Genomic DNA, 24,974 nt, shown 5'->3' on the forward strand with positions numbered 1-24,974 from the left:
TTAAAAAACTTTGGCACATCTACACAATGGAATACTATGCTGCTGTAAAAAGGAAGGAACTCCTACCATTTGCAACAGCATGGATGGAGCTGGAGAGCATTATGCTAAGTGAAATAAGTCAGTCAGAGAAAGATAAATATCACATGCTCTCACTCATTTGTGGATTATAATGAACAACATAAACCGATGAACAAAAACAGATGTAGAGACAGAGAAGCATCGATCAGATGCTCAAAACTCAGAGGGAAGGTAGAGGAGGGTGGGGGTCAGGGGGAGAGATCAACCTAAGGACTTGTATGCATGCATATAAGCATAAGCAATGGATGTGGACAACAGGGGGTGAGGGTGAGGGCAGGATTGGGGGGATGAGAGGACATTGGGGGGATAAGGACATATTTGTAATATCTTAATCAATAAAGGGAAAATTTAAAAAATAAAAAAATCCAAGAAAGGATAGAGTGGTTTTAGATAAAGGTTCATGACAGAATCAAGTCAAGATGTGATCATGAACAAGACAGGATTAGTAGGCTACATGAGGTAGGGTTGGTTGACATGCTTAACTAGAGAAATACCAAAGAGGAAAATAAGGGATAGGATCAGGCACGAGCTAAGTATCACCTTCGAGGATCTTGTTATTCAATGAAAGACTGGCTGCCAGTCCTTATTCTGCAGGCCTAGCCCTGGGGCTACAGTTCCTGGGTATAAAGGACTAGACCATGTTTGGGAAAATTCTGATCTATGAGCCTGTACCTGCAGCTCCATTTCCTTGCCCCCAGCAGTCCTTCCCCATTCCTACTAGAGTGCAGTATCATTTCCTCTAGGAGAAGTAAAGTCTGTTTTGAGTTAGTAACTTTACTGGAAAATTCACTTAGACCTTGCTTCTCTCTAAAATTCTTAAAAGCTTAGCTTTTGACTGAGATCTTGCTGTAAGTAGAGATGATTTTCAGTCTTCTCTGCCATGTCTAGACAAGAGAATTAGAAACTCAGATCAAGGAGTTTGAAAAGCAACTTCTGACTTTTCTGTACTCTCTTGAACAGTTTTAGCATAGTAAATAGACCACCTGAGGCTGAGGGAAGTTAGCTTCTGTAGAGTCCCAGTGTGCTTTGACTGAAGGTATAGGGAAAACTGCTGGGAAGAGCTTTGGATTTGAAGCTCCGATTTAGGTGAGATAATAATGAAAAAATTAAATATTAGTGAGGAAAATATCAAATTATACCTTAAATATTTCTTTCTTTAAAAAGGCTTGTTCTAAAGGAATTAACTGCATTACTGGCTAATGTGTTTGAGTTCAGTTGTTTTAAAAAAGAGATTATCTACACTAATAAAAGACAAAGATGCTAATTGACCATACCTTCGCTATGCCCTAAGCCATGCCCATCAGCCAATCAGAGCAACTGTATGCAAATTAACCCAACCAAGATGGTGGCCTGCAGCCATGGAGCTGGAGCAAGCAGGAGGCTTGGTTGCCCAGGCGATGGAGGAAGCCAAGCTTCCCGCCGGCCCTGAGCCCGCTGTGGCCTCCGCTCATGGCAACAAAGTTTCAATTATAGAAGACAAATAAATCCCAGATACCTGCTTCCAGCCAGCCTCCACTGGGAGCTTGGGTGGCTGGGGGTTGTGGCCAGCCTGCAAACAGCCATCAGCCCCTCACGCAGACTGGCCAGGCACCCCAGCAGGACCCTCCACCCTGAGGGGGTGTGGCCAGCCTGAAAACGGCCTTCAGCCCCTCACCCAGGCTGGCCAGGCACTCCTATATAATAAAAGGGTAATATGTGATATTGACCCTAATGGCAGAACGACTGGGAATGACTGGTCACTATGACACACACTGACCACCAGGGGTTAGATACTCAATGCAGGAGCTGCCCCTGGTGGTCAGTGCGCTCCCACAGGGGGAGCTCTGCTCAGCCACAGGCCAGGCTGACTGCTGCCAGTACAGCGGTAGTGGTGGGAGCCTCTCCCACTTCCTCAGTAGCGCTAAGGATGTCCAACTGCAGCTTAGGCCTGCTCCCCGCTGGCAAGTGGACATCCCCCAAGGGCTCCTGGGCTGCCAGAGGGATGTCTGACTGCCAGCTTAGGTCCAATCCCCCTGGGGAGCGGGCCTAAGTCCACAGGTGGTCATCCCCCAAGGGGTCCCAGACTGCAAGAGGGCACAGGCTGGGCTGAGGGACCCCCCTGAGTGCACAAATTTTTGTGCAATGGGCCTCTAGTTTTTATAATAAAAGGGAAGAAAGCTTTCTTAACTATTTTAAACATGCCAGTGACTTAAACCACTGCCAATAACCCCTTGAAAGTAGAATCTGGAAAACTAAAAGCATAATTAAGTAAAAACAAATGTTCAAATGGATTTATATTAGGGATGGGGTAGGGAGTTGAAAAGCCAGTGGGCAGGGGGGAAGGCAGGGCAATTAAAAAAACACTTTAAGGGAATTTCCCAATTCAATCCACTACTTCTATATCTTATACCTTGGTAATATCTTTTACATCTCTGAACATGACTGTGAGGTCCACTGATATACTCACCTATCTAGCAAGGAAAATCAATTATGTTGCCTAGATTTTCCTTACTTAGACAAGAAAAGAGGCCATACAGTTTTGGAAAGATTTTGAATAATAAGTAATAAGAAAACAAACTTCTTAGCTCTCAGTTATCCAAACAACACAATTAACCAGACTCTTCCTCCCCCTATCTCCTATGCATTCCAGCCAACTGAGGTCAAAGTGGACTGAAATTCAGATGTATGTTTGCTGGAAGATTTTTTTCTGGGCACTAATCTCATAGTATCTGAGTTATAAATTATGCTCATTAAATACTTTCTAGAAATTCAAACAAAATGAAAAAGAAAACAAAGTACCTCCTACTTTTTTCTGTGAAGCTATAGACCTTATCTTAGTCCTAATTGTGCCTGCTATTTTGAAATAACCCAACTTGGAGGTAGTTCTTTCACATTCCTTAGGGTTCACATTCATTACCCTTTACATTCAAACAGCTTTTTGCATGATGGCTATGTAATGAAAAAAGCTTATTAAAGTTACTTCCAAGATTAAACAATGTCACCAAAATAAATTTAATTAAAAATAAAATAACAATAATAAATTATTTCCCAGAGGCCCTTACACTGTAATTAGACTTGAATAACCCTGGAGATTGGTCATCCTCATAGGTATAGTCATTCACTAATTTCTTGCCCAGGCATAACAATTTGTTGAACTAGAGTGAACTTTTCCATTACTCACCAAGAGAAGATTTCAATCTTGGGTCCCTTTGCTACTGGGTGGGAAAAAGAAAACACAGTAAGTATATTTTCTCCATTTTAGGCCATTCACAGAATTTCAATATGAAATGTTTCCAAGCCCCTCAACACCATTCTATTGCACAAACAGCTTGCAAATTGCTAAAGTTTCCTGAATCACTGGACAAATAAACATTATTATATTTGTCAGTTTTACATAATTAGATGTTGCTATTTACAAGAGTTCTTACAAATTTCATGAAAAGGGAGACATGTTAATATACAGGTAGTCCTCAACATACTAATGATATATGTCCAAAACATTTATAAGTTACTGATTTGGAAATTGGAATGCATTGCTTCAGAGAAAGAGTGCTATATATGTGGTGGCCAGATTTCTAGGCCAGTCCACATAGGCTAATTTAACCCACATGGAGCAGAGTTATATTAGAGCTCTAGCAGGGGTCCTGGGTCCTGAGAGTAGAAGAAAAGGGATTCTTTCTTCCCATTTTGGGGTCTAAGGAAAACCCGAAGCAAATGTTTTAAGTGGTAGAATCTAACCAATATGAGCCTCCATTCCTAAAAACTGCCAACTTTGTCATTTCTCCTTGTTCCAATCAAAATGAAACTTCTTTGTCCTCCTGGACATCTAGCTTAGCTCATCTTCATTATATGACTGATTAATTGTCCCTTACCCTCCAAAAGGTACATTTATGATTGAAAGAGGAGGTTTGTCAACCCCAAATGAACCACAGTTGGTGAAACTTTAGGGAAAGTAATCAGATAAAGTGGTAACTTTGAGGAAGTTTTGGTGAGTGGTGGATATTTGGAAACATGCCAAAGGAGCTACTAGGTAGACAACAGGGCCCTGCCTGAGAGACAGACCCTGTAGTCACTTCCACAGCATGTTTCCTTCCTCCATGACTCCACTGGATCTTAAGATTTCCCCTAACAGCTCCCATGATTGTGGCAGTGGATGAGAATCATTCATAGATACTGTGGGTCTTTTGTAAGTTGGATCTATCTCACTAAAAGTAAGGCTGAAACATTCTGGAATAGATGGCATTACTGGGTGACATCAACATAGGTTATTTAATGAGATAAGTGAGATATCTGGGAGCTCTTGGATTTAGAACAAGCCTTCTGAAAATTTTTAAGAGTGCTCTTCTTGAGGATTTTTGTGATTTGCACGCCCTTCCAAGGCCACTGTGGTTCATTAAAATTCTGATTAAAGCACAAATGCTAATGATGCCAAGATCAGAAGTCAAATATACTTTTGACCCAATTGGCTTCAATCTATTCCATATGTCCACAGCCCACAGAAGCCTGCCTTCTGTCAAGGTGGTCCAAAAGAGTGAGTGTAAATGGCCTAGCCACTTCCACCTGTAATGCTGGGAAAGCACTACCAAGCACAGCCAATGATAGTGAGTCTGCTTCAGTGTCTTTGCTGCAAACTCCCACACATTTTTAAGAATGGATAGTTATTTTTCTACAGTGCCTCCAAAGCCTGCACTACCCTCCCAAAAGGAAAACGCTTCAAGAGTTTCCAAACCCTTTCCTGCTGGGTGAGAGCAAGACAGAGAGACAGAAACTGAGACTGACGAGGCCGAGACTGATTGTGTGTCAGTATGTTTCCTTTCCCACAGGAAAGAATGTTTCTGGAAATTGGATGTGTGTGTGTCCCAGCTGCTTATATGCTTGTATTACTCCATAGGAAAGAACAGAGCCAGGACCCAGGTGGCAGGGTGACAGTGGAGCCACATGCTCAGTACAAAAGCCTTTCTGAAGTATAAATGTTATGACTTATAGAGAGTACTTGTGATAGTCACAATAATGAAGATGCACTGGGTTTCCCTAGGAAAGAAAGAATCACAGAGTTAATAAAGTCAACCAAGGCTAGTAGAAAAATTGGAAGCATGTGGATGCCTTTGGTAGTTGCTTCTAGAATTGTGATTATTGTAGAACATGTTAAAAAGAAGTGAATAGGAGTTAATGGAGATGCTCTAATGCTTACTTTAGAATTTTGTGATTTTCAAGGATATGTAGAGGGAGCAATAGCTTCTGGGGTCAAAGTCCCCATGAAATCAAGAATTAAAAAAGAAGAGGAGAGATACTGATAGAAGCCCAAGAAAGCAATGGATTCCTTAGAGATAAATACATGGGAAGAATTCTCAATAATTAGGTTGTTGCTGCTTCATAATCATATATTTCTAGTAGAGGAGGAGGAATGGGGGAATTATCCTGAATTCAAGCCAAGCAGTAAGAGTAGCCAGTATTAGTTTAGTTGGCAATGCCAACCTTGGAAGGAATTAGGTAGTGCCTCCAGAGGAAATGATATAAGCATCCCCTCAAAGATGGTCTTGCCAATAGATCCCAGGAAAGGGGGATTAACGCAATATTGCTGTATTGCTTAGGTAGATGTGAGTCTCTCAAATCTTGAGGTGACTCACTATGTGGCCCAGGTTCACAACAATGAAATAGGCAGGTGCACCTGCCTGGTAACTGAATAACAAGGCCAGCCTTGTTAATGTTCAAATGTGTTAGTGCAGGAGGCAAGGGTCTCTCTCAGGCCAGGGCAGCTGACCTCCCTCAGATGCAGCTTGCTCTGCCAACAGGCTTCTCCATAAGGTTTTTGGCATAATTCAGCAGAGCTTGGAAATTCACCAACTCCAACACACTCTGCCAACAGAGCGTAGGTTGAGAATGCACTCATGCCAAAGGTAGCCCTAGCTTTGAAAATCTGGCAAGCTCTTATGCTCTGTTTTCCGGCTGGTCATTATCTTATGGCTTGTTTCTTACCAGCTGCCTTTCTGTTTTTCTTCTTTGGAAGGCTGTAATAACCACCAGTTGCAGGCCATGCCCCACTTGACTGCAGTGTAGGAGAGCAACAAAAATAGTGAAGAAGAGAGTGTGGCAGAGTAGGACATAGCAAGACTCTAATAAAGTGTGAACTTCACTTACCCACTTTGCCCACTGGTGGGGGCACAAGAAGGGGCTTTGTGAAACCCTTTTTCCCAACCAGCCAGAAGGTCTCTTCTGTGCCTTTGCCCTTACTATAGAAAATATGGAAAAATGTAGACATGCTATAAACCTAAAGACGTCCTTCTGATCGATAGGGTACAAGCATTTATTTTGGCTCAGAAATTTCCTCTGCTTTCCTTTTGTCATCACTCCCTGGAACCTTCCTTCCTGCATGGCTTGCTTGCTATATATACCTGAGGTTCAGGCAAGCAAGCTCCATAAGCTGCCAAAGCAGTCAGATGAAAAGTGAACACCATTTCAAGTGTCATCCAGATGTTTTATCTACCTGTTGTCATGCAGCTCCATCTTTGGGAATGTGTGGCTGTTTAGCTTCATAGCAAGTAAACACCTGGATGCTCAATTTAAGATTTTGTTCATTATTTTTACCATGATCTTTTGGCATTAGGCAACTCATTATTTTTTGTATCTAGAATACATACTTCCCCACAACACCCCACCATCCAACAATGCTCACAAAACCTAAAAAAGGAAAAGAAATGGAAAGAGGCTGTGCAACTTTGTTTTTATGCCCAGGGCATCGTGGCTGCTTTGAGAAGTCTATACATCTGCAGTGTTTTCATCCTGCCAGGGGATTCTTACAGGTAGGGAGACCCCAGGGAGACCTTCATCTATAGTTGGCTGTCGAGGGGTCAAATCTTCAGCCTCTGCTCTGGCCTCCCTTTTTTTCAATAAATCCTCCTTTCAATGAGTTTCTTTCTCCTTTCAAAACTCTTTTGCCTGTTCTCTCCTTTCCTTCAATCCATAATAAACAAATGTGTTTACTAAATCTGAGGAAAGTAATGGGATGTGTTTCTAACTCATTAATTTGAAATATGGTCTTACTTTCAGCAGATCTCATTTGGAACAGTTCTAAATTATTTAACTTATAAATTTAAATTAGGCTTGCCTCATTTAAGTATAAAATTCATTGCTCTCTATTTTATATCACATATATTCATCCCTTAACAATAATAATAACAACTATAATAATAATTAACACATTGAATTGGAGAATCTGAAAGCATTTTTCAAAAATTTGCTTCAAGGCTCTGAACAAGCCCTCCATAAAGCAAGTAGGAAGAGAATACCACAACTGCCATTAACTGGCAACCAACTCACCTAAACCCCATATAATTAGACTGTTTGGGCCACTCTTTTCAGAAGAGGTGAACAACTTGAAAATATTCTCACATCATTCATTCTTACATTTAACCCAAGCTCACTGTATCAGGGCTGGAAATATAGATATGGCTCTTTCCATAAAGGGCTCAGTGTAGTTAGATAAAAACAACTATCAGGTGATGTCTTAGGCTCTAAACACAAGCCCAACTCGTCTGCTCTTAAGCTCTTTCTTTTCTTCACAGTATCTAGTACAGTGTTCTGAACAAAACAGTTGCTCCATAAATAATCAGATTGTTTTATTAACTGGAGTTATCAATCCTTGAGCATTTGGAACACTCAAGGTATAATTGGACCTCAATTTGGTAAAACATGCTCTTAAAGCCCAAACTTGAGAACCCCAATCATCAGCCATATTTGACTGTCATAAGATCCAGAAACGCCGAAACCGGTTTGGCTCAGTGGATAGAGCGTCCGCCTGCGGACTGAAAGGTCCCAGGTTTGATTCCGGTCAAGGGCATGTACCTTGGTTGCGGGCACATCCCCAGTAGGAGATGTGCAGGAGGCGGCTGATCAATGTTTCTCTCCCATCGATGTTTCTAGCTCTCTATCTCTCTCCCTTCCTCTCTGTAAAAAATCAATAAAATATATTAAAAAAAAAAAGATCCAGAAGCTATTAGGACAACATGCCAATCTCCAAGGAAGCTTTGCAGGTTCCAGGATGGTCCAGAAATTTAAGTGAGTCCTGGGACACACTGGGATGCCAAAACTACTAGTTGCAAAAAAGGATAGGAATGTTATAGATTCAGGCAAGTTTACAAATCAAAGAGTATGCAGGGGAGAGGCAAAGGTTCCAAGATGGTGGCAGAGTTGGTAGAAGTTTCACTCACCTCCTTCCAGGACCAACCTGGAATTACAAATAAAAAAAATATAGAGCAATCAACTGAAGATTAGCTGAAAAGAAGACTTATAACTAAGGATTTACAGGAGAAGCCACATTAAAACTGGTAGAAAGGGCAGTAATGTGAAAAGGGCTGGCTCCACTCCTACAGGTAGTGGCTGAGATTTGAAAGAGATATCTCAGCTGCAGGGGGTTCCCCCTGAAAAGCATGGGGTCTCAATCCCAAACCCAACTCCCCAGCCCAGAGCACCAGAGCTGGGAAGAGACACCCAATAATATCTGGCTATAAAAAGCAGCAAGGTTTCTATTTGCCAGGTAGAGGTAGGAGTCCTCTAGAGACACAGGAACACTCTAAGAGAGCCAACACAAAAATTGGTCTTACTTTCAGCAGATCTCATTTGGAACAGTACTAAATTATTTAACTTATTTGTAGCCATTTGTAGCCACTCACTCTGGGCTCTGGTGGGGGGTAGGGTGGAACAGATAAGAGTCACATGAGGAGAGACTGGTGTCTATGGCTGTAGAGAGAGAGCTAAAGGGACAGCTGCCAGGATCCATGAACTGAGTTATTCTCCCACACCACAGATGCCATCTTTCTTAGCATGCCCCTCCATACACCATCAGCCCATAGAAATGCAATAACCCAACCCTCTGGGATCCCTGCCACCCCAAACAGTGGATCTTATGACCTGCTGAGGAGTCAGCTGGCTTGGTCAAGGTGTAGAGGTCTGGGAAGGTTCAGGAAGTGTTAATGACTGAGTTGTGTGGTTTTGGACCATTACCACCATTTTCCCACGAACCTGACTGGCACTTCCCCCACACATGAGATCTGCTAGCCTTACTCTTCAGGCTCCTGGAAGTCCCACCCTCCTGCCTCCTGGTAGCTCCACTCTGCCAAGGTCTGGGCAGAATTAGGGACAGACTGAGTTGTGTGATTCTGGGGCAGGAGCCACCCCACACACACTTTCCCCCAAGCCTGACTAGTACCTCCCACACAAGGTAGATCTGTGAGCTCCATCCTCCTAACTCCCAGTGGCCCTACCCAGCTGAGATCCAGCTCCTGGCAAAATCTGGGACAGCCTGAGTTGTGTAGCTCAAGGATGTGGGCCATGGGCCATTTTTTCGCTCACATACCCTACCAGTGCAGAGCCCTCCCTTCAAACATCTTGGTCTGTTTGAGCGTGATGAATTCTGATGGCCTTACCCTGACAGCTCTCTGAGACTCTGACCAACCACAAAAGTGTGCAAGCATGCAGCAGCTAGACTTGGTATACCCAGGGACATTTGCTGAGTGACCTCAGACACAGAATTGCACTGAGTTTAGACCTGTATCAATCTGGTGAACACCGCATATCCCTACCTGGTGACTAAATGAGAACCTAACTCATGCAACTCAAGTACTACCAAAGGCTCTTTTGGTGACTGAGTCTAATAGGCAGCTGGTAGCCGGAAGCATGGGGAGGCAGATCTTGGGGTGCCTTGGGCCTTTTGCTGACAAGCCCCCCAGGCTTAGTACTGGTAAAAACTGGCCTAAGTGTGCAGCATGATCCTTCCTACTCAGACCCAGGCCCAGCAGAGGCATCCACAAACTGCAGATTGCTTTGTAGCTCCAAACAAGTTGCCTAGGGCCAGTCACAGGAAGCATCTGAGTTGGCGTACACCAGAGTTACCTCCCAAGAGGCTTCAGAACCAACAGCAAAAACCAAAGGAAGATTTTAGCAGGAACAAGACCCTGCAGAGGCAAAATCTATTTCTTGTGATCAGCACCTGAACAGCAGGTGGTCAGGAATCACACACACAGTCAGCCAAACTGAGGGTCAATGTCATGCACAAATGGGCCAATAGCAATGAAGAATTGCAACAGGAGGACCCACATAACACACCAAGGATCATTTCTGGAGCACCCAGCTCAGGGGATAAAGGAGACTGCACCACTGGGTCCCCTAGGCCACCTACTGCATAAGACCACCCAACCAAGACTGGGACTCATAGCACATCAATCTAATACATAAAAACAAACACAAACACAAAAAGTCAGCTAAAGTGGAGACACAAAGAAAAATGCTCCAAATGAAAGAACAGGAGAAATCTCCAGATAAAGAGCTAAACATAATGTAGGAAAGCCATTTATAAGATACAGAGTTCAAAAAGTGGTTATAAGGTTGCTCAAGAAACTTGTGGAAACTTCAACAGCATGTAAAAGAACATAGAAGTCATAGAAAAGAACCATTCAGAACTGAAGAATACAATACCTGAAATGAAAAATACACTTCAAAAAAGTATTTTTGATGAAGCAGAGGATTGCATCAGCAATTTGGAAAAGGTGGCAAGAAACACCCACGCAGAGCAGTAAAAAGAAAAAAAAAATATCTTTTTTTAAATGAGGATAGTTTAAGGGACCTTTGGGACAACATAAAGCAAACAACATCCACATCATAGGCTTACAAGAAGAATAAAAGAGAGAGTGAAAGACTGAGAACCTATTTGAAGAAACAATGACTGAAAAATTTCTTAACATGGTGAAGGAAAAAGACACACAAGTCTAGAAAATGCAGAGTCCTAAACAAGATGAACCCAAAGAGGCCCACACCAAGACACATCATAATTAAAATGGCAAAAGTTAAAGACAAGGAGGGAATATTAAATGCAGCAAGAAAAAGAAAGTTAGTTACCTACAAGGGAGCTCCCATAAGACTCTCACCTGATTTCTCAACAGAAACATTTCAGGGCAAAATGGATTGGCATGAAATAGTCAAAGGGATGAAAACAAGGACCCACAACCAAGACTACTTTATCCAGCAAGGCTAGCATTTAAAATTGAAGGAGAAATAAAGAGCTCTCCAGACAAGGAAAAGCTAAAGGAGTTCATTACCACCAGTGTTATAAGAAATGTTAAAGGGTCTCCTTTAAAAAGAAGATTAAGAGAAAAATAAAAGAGGAGCATAGTTAAAAGAATAAAATGGCAATAAATACATACCTATCAACAATCAATTCAAATGTAAGTGGCTTAAATGCTCCAATCAATCAATAATAATAATAATAATAATAATAATAATAATAATAAATGTTCGGATAAGAAGAAATAGGGTAGCTGAAAAAATTAAAGAAACAAGACCCATATATATGCTATCTAGAAGAGACCCACCTCAGAATAAAAGACACACAGATGGAAAAAGATATTTCATGCAAATGGAAAGGGAAAAAAGGCTGAAGTAGCAATAATTATATCAGGCAAAATAGACATCAAAACAAAGGCTATACTAAGAGACAAAGAAGGACATTCATTATATATGATAAAGGGAACAATCCAACAAGAGGATATAACCCTTGTAAACATTTATGCAACCAACATAAGAGCACCTAAATATACTAGTATAAAGCAAATCCTGATGGACATAAAGGGAGATATCAACAGTACTACAGTCATAGTAGGGGATTTTAACACTCCATTAACATAAATAGATATATCTTCCAGACAGAAAATCAACAAGAAAACAGTGGTTTTAAATGACATATTAGATCACATGGAATTAATTGATATCTTCAGAGCATTCTACCACAAAGCAGCAGAATATACATTCTTTCCAAGTGCATGCAGACCATTTTCTAGGATAGACTGCATGTTCAGTCAAAAAATAAGTCTCAATAAATTTAAGATTAAAATCATATCAAGCATCTTCTCTGACCACAATGGTGTGAAATTAGAAATCAGTCACAGGAAAAAAAGAAAAAAAAAAACACCAGAAAAACACACAAAGACATGGAGGCTAAATAATATGCTACTAAACAATGAATGTGTTAACAATGAGATCAAAAGAAATCAAAAAATATCTTGAAATAAATGAAAATGAGGACACAACAACCCAAAATCTATGGGGCACAGTGAAAGCAGTCCTAAGAGGGAAATTCATAGCATTACCAGGCTACCTCAAGAAACAAGAAAATTGCCCTGACTGGTTTGGCTCAGTGGATAGAGCATCAGCCTGAAGACTGAAGGGTCCCAGGTTCGATTCCGGTCAAGGGCATGTATCCTGGTTGCGGGCACATCCCCAGTAGGGAGTGTGCAGGAGGCAGCTGATCAATGTTTCTCTCTCATTGATGTTTCTAACTCTCTATACCTCTCCCTTCCTCTCTGTAAAAAATCAATAAAAATATATTTTTTAAAAAAAGAAAAAAGAAAATTTTCAAATAAACAATCTAACTTTATACTTACTGGAATTAGAGGTAAAACAACAAACAAAACCCAATGTGAGTAGAAGGAAATAATAAAGATCAGAGCAAAAATTTAAAAAAAAAGTCTAAAAAACAACTACAGAAAGCTCAATGAAACTGAGAGCTTGTTATTTGCAAAGATAAGATTTACAAAATTTTAACCAGACTCATCAAGAAAAAAAAGGAGAGGACCCAAATAAAAGAAATCAGAAATGAAAGAGAAAAACTAAAACTGACACCAAAGAAATACAAAAGATTGTAAGAAAATATTACAAACAACTGTATGCCAACATATTGGACAATCTGGGCAAAATGGATACATTCCTAGAAACTCACAATCTTCCAAAATTGAATTGTTAAGAATCAGAAAATAGGAATAGAAAGATTACAACTAATGAATTTGAAGCAGTAATCAAAACACTTGCAACAAACAAAATTCTAGGATCTAATGGCTTCACAGGAATTTTACCAAACATTCAGAGAACAATTAACACCTATCTTTTTCCAACTCTCCCAAAAAATTCAAGAGAAAGAAGACTCTGAAGCTTATTTTACAAGGACAGCATTATCCTAATTCCAAAACCAGAAAAGACACTACAAGGAAAGGAGATTATAGGCCAATGTCTCTGATTGATATAGATGCTAAAATCCTCAAGAAAATATTAGCAAACCAGATCCAGCAATACAATGAAAATATTATACACCATGATTATTATTCTGAGGATGCAAGGTTGGTACAATATCCGCAAATCAGTATGTGAAACATCAAATAAATAAAATGAAGGATAAAAAATCATATGATCATATCTATAGATGCAGAAAAAGCATTTGATAACATTCAGCACCCATGTATGATAAAAATTCTTAGCAAAGTGGGAGTAGAGGGAACATATCCCAACATAATAAAGGCCATATATGATAAACCCACAGCCAACTCAGTGGGCACAAGACAGGGATGTCCACTTTTACCACTCTTATTAACATAGTACTGGAAGTCCTAGCCATAACAATCAGAAAAGAATAAATAAAAGGCATCCAAATTGAAAAGGCAGAAGTAAAACTGTCATTATTTGCAGATGACTTGAGAATGTATGTATAGAACTCTAAAGATCCGACCAAAACACCACCAGAACTGATTAGTGAATTCAGTAAAGCAACAAGATACAACATAAATTTCTAGAAATCAGTTGCATTTTTATGCACCAATAATGAACTATCAGAAAGGGAAATTAAGAAAACAGTCCCGGTTACAATTGGATAAAAATACCTAGGAATACATTTAACCAGGGATACAAATGACCTGTACTCAGGAAATTATAAGACACCAAAGAAAGAAACTGAAGAAGACACAAATAAGTGGAAGCACATACTGTGTTCATGAATAGAATAAATTAACATCATAAATATGTCCATATTACCCAAAACAATCTATACATTTAGTGCAATTCCTATCAAGTTACCAATGGCATATTTCACAGAATTAGAACAAATATTCCAAAAAATATATATGAAAACACAGATCCCGAGTAGTCACATCAATCTTGAGGAACCAGAACAAAGTTGGGGAAGTCATACTACCAGATATCAAACTATACTACAAGCCCATAGTAATCAAAAGAGAATGGTACTGCCATATAAAATGAAAATACAGATTAATGGAATGAAATAGAGAGCCCAGAAATAAACTCATGACTTTATGGTCAATTAATATTTGACAAAGGAGGCAAGAAGATACAATGGGGCAAAAATAGTTTAATCAATAAATGGTGTTGGGATAATTGTATAGATACAGGCAAACAAATAAAACTAGACTACCTTCTTACACTATACACAGGAAAACTCAAAATGGACTAAAGACTTAAATTTAGACTCAAACTCATTAAAAAAACAGAAGAAAACATAGGCAGCAAAATCTCAAACGTTTCTTGTAGCAATATTTTTTTCTGACATATCTCCTCAGGCCAGGGAAACAAGAAAAAATAAACAAATGGGACTACATCAAATTGAAATGTTTTTGCACAGCAAAGGAAACCATCAACAAAGTGAAAAAACAATCCACTGAATGAGAGAACATATTCAACAATGATACACCTAATAAGGGGTAAATAGTTAAAATTTATAAAGAACTCATAAATCTCAACACCAAAAACAAGCAATCCAATATAAAAAAAATGGGCAATGGGCCTGAATAGACGCTTCTCCAAAGAGGATATACAGATGGCCAGTAGACATATGAAAAGATGCTCCACATCACTAATAATCAAAGAAATGTAAATTAAAACCACAATAAGATGTCACATCACACCTGCCATAATGGCTATCATAAATAAATCAACAAACAACAAGGATGTAGAGAAAAGGGAACCCTTATGCACTGTTGGTGGGAATGCAAATTGGTGCAGCCACTGTGGAGAGCAGTATGGAGTTTCCTCAAAAAATTAAAAATGGAACTACCTTATGACCCAGTGATTCCACTTCTGGGAATATATCCAAAGAAATATGAAGCACTAATTCAAAAAATTGCATGCACTCCTATGTTCACTGCAGTGTGATTTACAGTAGCCAAGATCTGGAAGCATCCCAAGTGAGCATCAGTAGATGAGTGGATAAAAAGCCAGTCAGTGAAGGACAAATATCATATGATCTCACTTTTATGAAGAATGTAATGAATAAAATAGCTGATGAACAAAATAGAAACAGAGGCATGAATACATGGAACAGACTGACAGCTGTCAGAGGGGAGGGGAGGGAGGACTGGATGAAAGAAGGTGAAGGAATTAACTAAAGAATATGTATGCATAGCCCATAGACACAGACAACAGTGTGGTGATGGCCAGAGGCGGGGTATGGGCAAAGGGGAGGTGTGCAAAAGAGGGGAAATGGGGATATCTGTAATAGTGTAAACAATAAAAAAAAAAGTTTTAAAAAAAAGCCTGGTACATTTACACAGTGGGGTACTACTTGGCTGTGAAAAAAAAAAAAAAAGGAAATCTTACCCTTTGCGATAGCATGGATGGACCTGGAGAGTATTATGCTAAGTTAAATAAGCCAGTCAATGATAGTCAAGTACCTTATGATTTCACTTATATGTGGAATCTATGGACAAAGTAGAAACAGATTTATAGATACAGAGGGCAAACTGACAGCTGTCAAAGGGGAGGTGGGTGGGGGACTGGGTGAAAAAAGTGAAGGGATTAAGTAAAGAAAGAAACCAAACTCATAGACACAGACAACAGCATGGTGATTACCAGAGGGAAAGAACAGTGAGGGGGTCGGGGTAGAATATGGTAAAGGAGAGATAAATGGTGATGGAAGGAGACTTGAATTGGGGTGGTGAATACACAATGCAATATGCAGATGATGTATTATAGAATTATATACCTGAAACTATATAATTTTATTAACCAATGTCACCCCAATAACTTCAATTGGAAAAAAAAGAGTATTAAGGGGAGTTCTAGGGGCTCTCTGAGGTTTTGGAGCCCATCCAGAAGACTTCTTAGAATCCTAGTTCTCTCTTTACCCACCCTACTTTCAAAATTCTGCTGAAGGGAGAAAGAGGGAGGAAACAAGCATATAACAACTAAAACCTAAAGCAAACTCTTTTACTCAAAAATCAATATCTAAGCAGTCCCAGAGACACCCCCTTAATAATATTATCTTACTTTTGTCTGACACTTTTAAGACAGTTTGGCATCTCCTGTCTTTAATCCTCACTAAACCTCTGAGAAATAGGTTTATTATTAACCTCATTCTGCAAATGGGTTCACTAAGGTTCATGGAGATTAAATGTCTTGTCAATAATAAGCAGGCATAGCTGGCACTTGGACCTAATTCTACTAGAGCCCAAATTATTTTTTTACTATGACTTTGCTAATTTTATAGTATAATTGACATGCAATGTTATATTACTTTCAGGAGTACAACATAATGATTCAATATTTGTATATATTGTGAAATGATCATCACAATAATTCTAGTTAACATCTTAAATTCCAAATTTTTATTGCTCTTACCTCCATACTATATAGATTTTCTAACAGACTGGAATTAAGGGGCAGGTTTAGAGGCCAAAAAACAACTGTTGGGAGTCTTAAAGTTTGTAATAAATGAGTTTCCTGATAATCACAGGTCAAAAGAGGCTTTTATGTGGAGAAATGAAAGCACAGAGAGGATGTAGTTACTTGTCCATTTCCACACATGAGTCACTGATGAGACAAAAAATACAGACCAGCTCTTCTGACCCTCAGGACTCTGTCAATACAAACAATACTTCTTAGCTCAATTGCTGGTGTGTGTGTGTGTGTGTGTGTGTGTGTGTGTGTATGTGCGCGCACATTCTTACATGTATGCATGCTCATGTTTATTTGTTAAGAATTGAGGGTGGGAGTGAAAAAGGTTGAGAGAAAAGAGATATCATAAGTAAAACAGGACTACTGCTTAGGGGCCTGAGAATCAAATACTGCTTAGCCCCAGAATTCAGACAAAGGTCAGAAAGTGTCCACCCCTGGCAAGGACAACATAAACTGGTTGAGAACAATCATTTGGGTAAGTCTTTTCAGAATGTAGAGCTACTTCTTCTTAGGCCCTGGTAAATACAAATGATAAGCCAAGTAATATACAAATTTCAGCAAGGAGCTTAAAACTTATCAGGGAATAATTTAAGAAAAGAAGTAATATGATGACTTATCACCAGGCCATCAGGAAAGAAATATTGAAAAATGCAGAATTCACCAGTTAACCACTTATGATGTGTTATCAGTATAGTAAAGTGGGGGTTGGACAATTCCCCAGAGAGGCTGAGTTTCACATCTCTAAATGGGTCCTCCCCCAAGCTACCTCAGCTTCCCTTTTTTGGTCTCTTTCTTTGTACCCACCCAATTACTCAACTTCTCTATGTTCTCTCCTCTTACCTAATACAATCTACATCTTTGACTCCACTAAGGGAAACATCTTCCAGCGCCAGCACTCCAATGAAAGAGATGGGATGGGGGTGGGGGGGGGGGGGTGAAGAGTATTACTAGATCCAAGCCTTGAGGCCAAGAGAAGAGACTCTAATGGAGGATTTCAAATACCAGCCAGTTGGAAGGAAATAATATTTTTAGCTTTGAAATTACACCTGGCTGGCCATCAAATGTGGTCTTTCTGACCCATGTTACTAGAGCAATTCTTGTTTTCAGCAGTGAGAAGTGGATGAGGAGTGGAAATACTGAATCAGAATTTCTGAAGTGTGCTGATGATATTGTTTTATTGGTAAGGAATCCTCCAGTCCCTACTATGTAATGTCGAGTACCTGTCCTCTGCTGTGGAGGTGGGGGACACAGAGATAGAAAGGATCTCACCTTCTCTCCCTTCCTTTTGTTTGGGGGGGTGTCTTAATTTCTATCATTTTCCTTCTTCTCATTGCCTCTTCCATTTCCCTGGAGCCCCTCTATTCTTCTGTCTTTGTATCTTCCTTTCAGTCTCTCTTCCTCAGGAGTCCCCCACCACCTCAATAACCAAGACCTGAAAGTGGCCTTAGGGGAAGCATCTCCTTGCCTCTTTCTCAAATTTGCTGTATAGCACATTCCCAAATTCCCTGGGTGGGGGAAATTGTGATGCTGCAAAGGGCCCTTTTGAAGTAGTCCTGCTTTTGTACTTGAAACACCCAAAGATGTGATTGCTTCTGACTGGAATTTGGGGGGCAATAAAAACCATGCGTATAAGGGTATATTTTTCCTTTTCAGTTTCAAAGTGGCACCTCTTCAGCTTTTAAATAATTGTATTTATTTCAAGCAATACAGAGATAAAGGTGCTTCAGGAAACCAAGGTGCCTTTGTCCTCCTCTGCTGAGACTATATAGATGGATCACAAAAGCCTTGGGTGACTTGATTCACCGCCCAGGTAATATCCCCATTCCCATCATCTCACTGAGTTCTCTGCAGTGATGGAAAAGAACCTCTGTCCCCTCATAAGGGACTCATCCCACCTGCTAGAAGATATTAAGGATCTATTGGAAGGGACAAACTAGAACTAGCCAGAAATTAAATTAACTGAATCAGGCCTTACAACTTTTAACTTCTGAAATATGTTTACATTTAAATTTCCACCATTTGAGGGAGGCATGCAAATGACAGAAACAAATTACTCAGTGACCAGGTTTTTCTTTGTCCAAGAATAATTACTGAAGAAATAATTTTCATGCACAATGGTATCATAGAAAGGGTACTGAATGGGAAGTCAGGCTTCCTGAGTTTTGGCCTGATTCTTCCATCAATTGACTGTGTGAACCTAATCAAATTACTTCACCTTTCTGAGCTTTGGTTCTTGATCTGAAAATGAAGGAGTTAGATGATGAGATCTCTAGAGTCTCTTACAGCTGGTCATCCAGGGGTCCTGGAGTCATCCAGAAGATGATGGAAAAAGTTCAGTGGAAATAGCAATAAAAAGAGGAAAATTATTCTAATCCTGAATCCTAGATCAAGGGATAATCCTAACAGAGAGAAAAGGTGGCACAAAAGGTTTGTCGTTCATAAGAACTTACTTTATTTCTCCTGGCCCTTGGATAAAAACATAACAGGGGATCAATGGTGGGGATGAAAAGACAGAAAGGTTGGCCACTGATCAGTCAAATAGAAAACCCAAACTCACCAATACTGTAGCTTATAGAACAATGTCTGAAACTGCCAAAAAGTAAAAAATAAAATTAAAAATGTAAATAATATTTTTGGGGGAGTGACATCAGAGGAATGGCGGTGTAAGGGTGTGTCTATCCTCTTCCCCTAACATTTCAACAAAATAACCACCTATAATTCAACAAAGAAGTCCCTGCTCAACACAGATGCATGCCTGAGAGACTGGAACAACTAAGGTGGGCTCCTTGGAATAAGCGGAGAGGCGAGGAAGCTGAACAGCGCAGCAATAAACTGACTGCAACAGTCCTGGGCATCTTCCTCAGCCGGTCTACACCAACAAAGCTAACCTAGCAAGTGGCTTGCTGTCTGAATAGCCACTGGAGTGGCAGCATTGTGGTCAGGCACACAAACAGTGAGAGGGTATCTGAACTCTCCACTGCAGTGGAGGAGTGTTGTGAATGCGATCTGAGTTTCATGTGTAAACTCAGTAGACACCCTCCCTACAGAGTCGCTCCCCACTGCAGGGCCTGGTTGCAGCTTTCAGGCACAGAAAGTAGATTGCAGAGATTAGACCTCCAGGTCTCACCTCCTGTTGCCCTTGGACTGTTTCCAAGAGTGTATTATCTGTAGGCCAAGAGCTGTTGCAGTAGAAACAGTTTCCCTCTGTGACTGAACCCCAGGAGGGGTGCTTGGGCTACTAGCCGCTAGAGTAGACCCTTGGAGGTCAGGGACCGCCATTACTGTGAGGGAAAAACAAACTTCACCCACAACCAGCAGAGGCAGTAAGCCCTACGGAAGCCACAGAGACTCAAAACTGTGAGGCCACAGAGGAAAAAAAATCTCGCAATTCAGTGCCATCTACTGGAACAGAATAGAAAGACTTCCTCAAAGATAAATGGCAAAACAAAAGAGAACAACAAATGCCATGAACAACCACAACAACAGTGATGACCAGAAAGAAAATGAAAAATGACCTCAGAAAACAGGCTGGAACACACGGAATTATAAGAGTTGAATGACAGTGATTTCAAGTTGCAGTTCTGAAAATACTCAATGAGATGTGAGAAAATAATGACAGGCAATTCAGCTAACTCAGAAAACAAATCAATGAATAAAATGAGCATCTCTCCAAAGAAATTGAATTGTTAAAAAAGAATATAGCAGAAATCCTGGAAATGAAACAGGCAATTAAAGAAATTAAGAGTGAACTGGGATGACGCAAGCAGCACCGGAAGCCGCTCCTGGGTTAGGTTGCGGATGGAGAGCGGTGGCCGCGGGTCCAGGTGCCATGGCTGTGGAGTGTACCTGGCCGCTGCGAGGCTCTGGCGGCCCGAGCGCGCCTGGTCAGTGTGGGCCCCACGCGAGGTCCTGGGCCCTGGGGCACTCGCTCAGCTGCAAAATGTGTTAGCAGTGACGTTCCAGGGCTGCCCTGAGGTTGAAAGATGAAGTGTCGAAAGGTGTATGAAGTGCAAGCGCTGTACTAACGTGAGGGACTGCGGCATAGTTGTGGGTATGCCATGGAAACAGGTGTGTATGTGGGGTGCTGCTTGAAATAAAGGTAACGGTATTCATGCCAAAAAAAAAAAAAAAGTGAACTGATGAGCATAGAAAACAGAACCAAACAGTCAGAGGAAAGAACTAGTGATATTGAGGATAGGAATCAAGAAATGATGCAGGAGAAACCAAGATGGCGGCATAGGTAAACACTGGAGTTTGCTGCCTCTAACAACCACTTCAAAAATACAACTAAAAGATGGAACGGACATCATCCAGAACCACAGGAAGTCTGGCTGAGTGGAAATTCTACAACTAGAAAGAAAGAGAAAAGCATACCGAGATTCAGAGGAGGCGCAATGCGGAAGTAAAATACTAAGGTACAGAGGCGCACACGGAGCAGGCTGGCGGCTGAGGGTGCAGTTGTCGTTTTCAATTGGGAGGGAGTCTCAGGCTCTGAGCTCCAGTTCCAGGCAAGTCTCTTGGGAGCCAGACTCATATGGGAGAAGCGGGACTGTCTGGCATCGGTCGGAACTTGAGGGCAGCTTTCTCTCAGAGGGGCTTGCAGTGATTGCTGAGACACTGAGAAGCAGGGCCTCTGAGAGCAGCCATAACTGCTAGCCCTGCCCTGTTGATCCCGTGGGACCCGCCCTGCCCAAGCCCTGCAGGGAGGCTTTTGCTGGATAGCCTCAGGCAGAGGCTAGGTTAGCACCTCCCTAGAGATCCAGAAGCCAGGGTACCCAGAGGTCAGAGTGGGACCATCCAGTTTGCAGCTCCAAGGAACCATAAAGGACACACTCATGGGGCAGACTCAGTGAGCATCAAAGCCCCATGGAAGCAAGTCTTGCCCCAGAAGGGTGTCTCCAGCACAGAAGTTCTCCCACTGCAGACACAGCTGATTCTCACAGCCAATTGGCCTGGAGGTCAATTCCTCCCAGTGATATCTACAACAATCAAGGCTTAACTACAACAAGACTGTGCACAAAGACCACAAGGGGGTGCACCCAAGAGTGTCCTCATCAGGTAACTGGGGAGGCTGAACCACTGGGCCCTAGAGGACACTTAGCACAGAAAACCACTTTATTAACACAGGGAAGCATAAAAAATGCAGAGACAAAGAAAAAGGACACAGATGACAGAAATGGAGGAAAGCAAACTATTAGATATAGAGTTCAAAACCACACTTTTAAGGTTTTTCAAGAATTTTCTAGAAACCACCGATAAACTTAATGAGACCCTCAAGAAATCTAGTGAGACCCTTGAGGTTGTGATAAAGGATCAACTAGAAATTAAGCATACACTGACTGAAATAAAGAATATTATACAGACTCCCAACAGCAGACTAGAGGATCGTAAGAATCAAGTCAAAGATTTGAAATACAAAGAAGCAAAAAACACCCAACAGGAAAAGCAAAATGAAAAAAGAATCCAAAAATATGAAGAGCGTGTAAAGAGCCTCTGGGACAGCTTCAAGTGTACCAACATCCGAATTATAAGGGTGCCAGAAGAAGAGAGAGAGCAAGATATTGAAAACCTATTTGAAGAAATAATGACAGAAAACTTCCCCTACCTGGTGAATGAAATAGATTTACAAGTCCAGGAAGCGCAGAGAACCCCAAACAAAAGGAATCCAAAGAGGACCACACCAAGACACATCATAATTAAAATGCCAAGAGCAAAAGACAAAGAGAGAATCTTAAAAGCAGCAAGAGAAAGAAAGTCAGTTACCTACAAGGGAGTACCCATATGACTGTCAGCTGATTTCTCAACAGAAACTTTGCAGGCCAGAAGGGAGTGGCAAAGAAATATTCAAAGTGATGAATGCCAAGAACCTACAACCGAGATTACTTTATCCAGCAAAGCTATCATTCAGAATTAAAGGTCAGATAAAGAACTTCACAGATAAGAAAAAGATAAAGGAGTTCATCACCACCAAACCAGTATTATATGAAATGCTGAAAGGTATCCTTTAAGAAGAGGAAGAAGAAGAAAAAGGTAAATATACAAATCATGAACAACAAATACATATCTATCAACAAGTGAATCTGAAAATCAAGTGAATAATCTGATGAACAGAATGAACTGGTGATTATAATAGAATCAGGGGCGTAGAAACGGAATGGACTGACTATTCTTGGAGGGGGAAGGAGTGAGGGGGATGCGGGAAGAGACTGGACTAAAATCGTGCACCTATGGATGAGGACAGTGTGTGGGGAGTGAGGGAAGAGGGTGGGGTGGGAACTGGGTGAAGGTGAGTTATGGGGGAAAAAAGAGGAACAAATGTAATAATCTGAACAATAAAGATTTAAGTAATAAAAAAAAAACAGAAATGATGCAGAGGGAAGAAGAGAAAGACATGAGAATAAAGAAATATGAAATAGCCCTACAAGACCTCTCTGAGTCCATTAAAAAAAAAACACATCAGAATCATAGGCATAGCAGAGGAAGAAAAGAGAGAGTATGGAATAGAGTGTCTATTAAAACAAATAGTGGCTGAGAACATCCCGAATCTATGGAAAGAATTAGATCCACGAATTTAAGAACCAAACAGAATACCTAGTTACCTCAATCCAAAGAGGCCCTCTCCAAGGCACTTGGTAATGAAGCTGTCAAAAATTAGTGACAGAGAAAAAATCCTCGAAGTATCCAGGAAAAAGAAGGAAGTGACCTACAAAGGAAAACCCATCAGAATTTCACCCAACTTCTCAGAAGAAACTCTACAAGCAAGAAGAGAGTGGAATCAAATATTCAAACACCTGAAAGAGAGAAATTACCAGCCACACATATTGTATCCAGCAAAACTATCCTTTTAATATGAAGGAGAAATAAGAATATTCCAGGACATACAGAAACTGAGGGATTTTATCACTAGAAAACCTCAATTGCAGGAAATAATCAAGGGAGTTATTCCACCTGAAACAAAGCATATAAAGTCATAACATTACCAGTAAGATTGCCAAAAACTTGCAGCTGTTTATGCTCATTTTGTGACAAAAAAACATACAAGAGGAAGAGGGACAGGTATGGACAGGAAAAGGAAGATGAAGATCAGATGTACTTAAAAGGGAAAAAAAAAACAAACCACCTATGGTATATATGCAACTTCACTTTTTATAAAACTAATGGCAACCACACACAGAAATTTCCCAAATAAGACATACAGCCTTAAAAAAAAGAGGAAACAGAGGTAAGATGTATGGAGTCCCACCAAACAAAAACAACAGATAAAAGCATAAAGGAAAAGAACCAATGGAGGCACAGAATTAAAAGAAAACAAAAATTAAAGTGGCCAAAGGAAATCCTCATATATCAATAATTACCCTAAATATAAATGGTCTAAATTCACCAGTAAAGAGGCACAGAGTAGCAGAGTAGATCAAAAAACAAAACCCAAACATATGCTGCCTACAAGAAACACATCTAAACAGCAGAGACAAAGGTAGATTCAAAGTAAAAGGGTGGAAAATGGTTCTCTAAGAAAATAACATCCACGAAAAAAGCAGTTGTAGCCATACTTATATTTGATAAAATAAATCTCAAGATAACAAGAGACAAAGATGGACACTTTATGATAAAGAGAGCACTATATCAAGAAAACATAACACTTCTCCTGATGATGAAAAAAATGGGGGGCAGAGTAGGAGGATGCTACATGGATATGCTCCCAGGAACAAGCTGGAATTACAACTGAAATACAGAAAGGCTTCCTGAATAATCAATGGAAAACTCACAGGTGAGAACACTGATACCCAAGGACCGAAGGTGGAGACAGCATAGAGACTGGTAGGAGAGGCTGAGGTGCAAAAGGGCTGGGTAGGCACCCACAAACAGCAACTGAAGTCCTGGAGAGATATCTCACCTATGGGGTGGAGGTGAGAGGGGTGCCACTGAGTACTCTGGGATCTAATCCCAAAGCTGGGCTCCCCAACAGAGAGCACCAAACTGAGGAGGAAACCCACATAACATCTAGCTGTGAAAAGCAGTGGGGTGCTGTCTGCCAGGGAGTGGCAGCTGAAAGTTCGTCACCCTCTTAAAGGGCCAATGTACAAAAATTGCCTGTGGAGCCACCCACCTTGAGCTCTGGCAGAGGGAGGGTGAAGTAGATTAGAGCTGTGAGAGCAGAACCCAGGACTCAGGACTCAGGGGATAGAACTCAGGGGGCAGACACACCAAGTTTCCTGGGCTGTCATTCCCTCACACAGCAGAGGACATCTTTCCCACATAGACATCTGCCTTGCCTAGGGGGAAGACAGTCAACGCACCCTATTGGAAAACACCTTGCCCTGAGGCCACTTAAGAGATTAAAAGTAACAATTAGCCTCCAGATCAGGGGTGGGCAAACTTTTTGACTCAAGGGCCACAATGGGTTCTTAAACTGG

General features: G+C 40.8%; 1 protein-coding gene across 1 annotated transcript in view; it reads right to left on the minus strand.

Annotated features, from left to right (window-relative positions):
• Window positions 1–6,015: 6,015 nt before the first annotated feature.
• The window catches only part of GUCY2F (guanylate cyclase 2F, retinal), a gene marked incomplete at both ends in the record, with an annotated part of 137,887 nt that continues 118,928 nt past the window's right edge, over window positions 6,016–24,974 (minus strand). Inside the window, 2 exon segments of the mRNA XM_081081009.1 lie at window positions 6,016–6,103; window positions 6,192–6,287. Of these exon segments, the coding sequence (XP_080937135.1) occupies window positions 6,016–6,103; window positions 6,192–6,287 (184 nt within the window).

Source organism: Myotis nattereri, assembly GCF_964212035.1.
Source record: "Myotis nattereri genome assembly, chromosome: X".
NCBI lineage: Eukaryota > Metazoa > Chordata > Mammalia > Chiroptera > Vespertilionidae > Myotis > Myotis nattereri.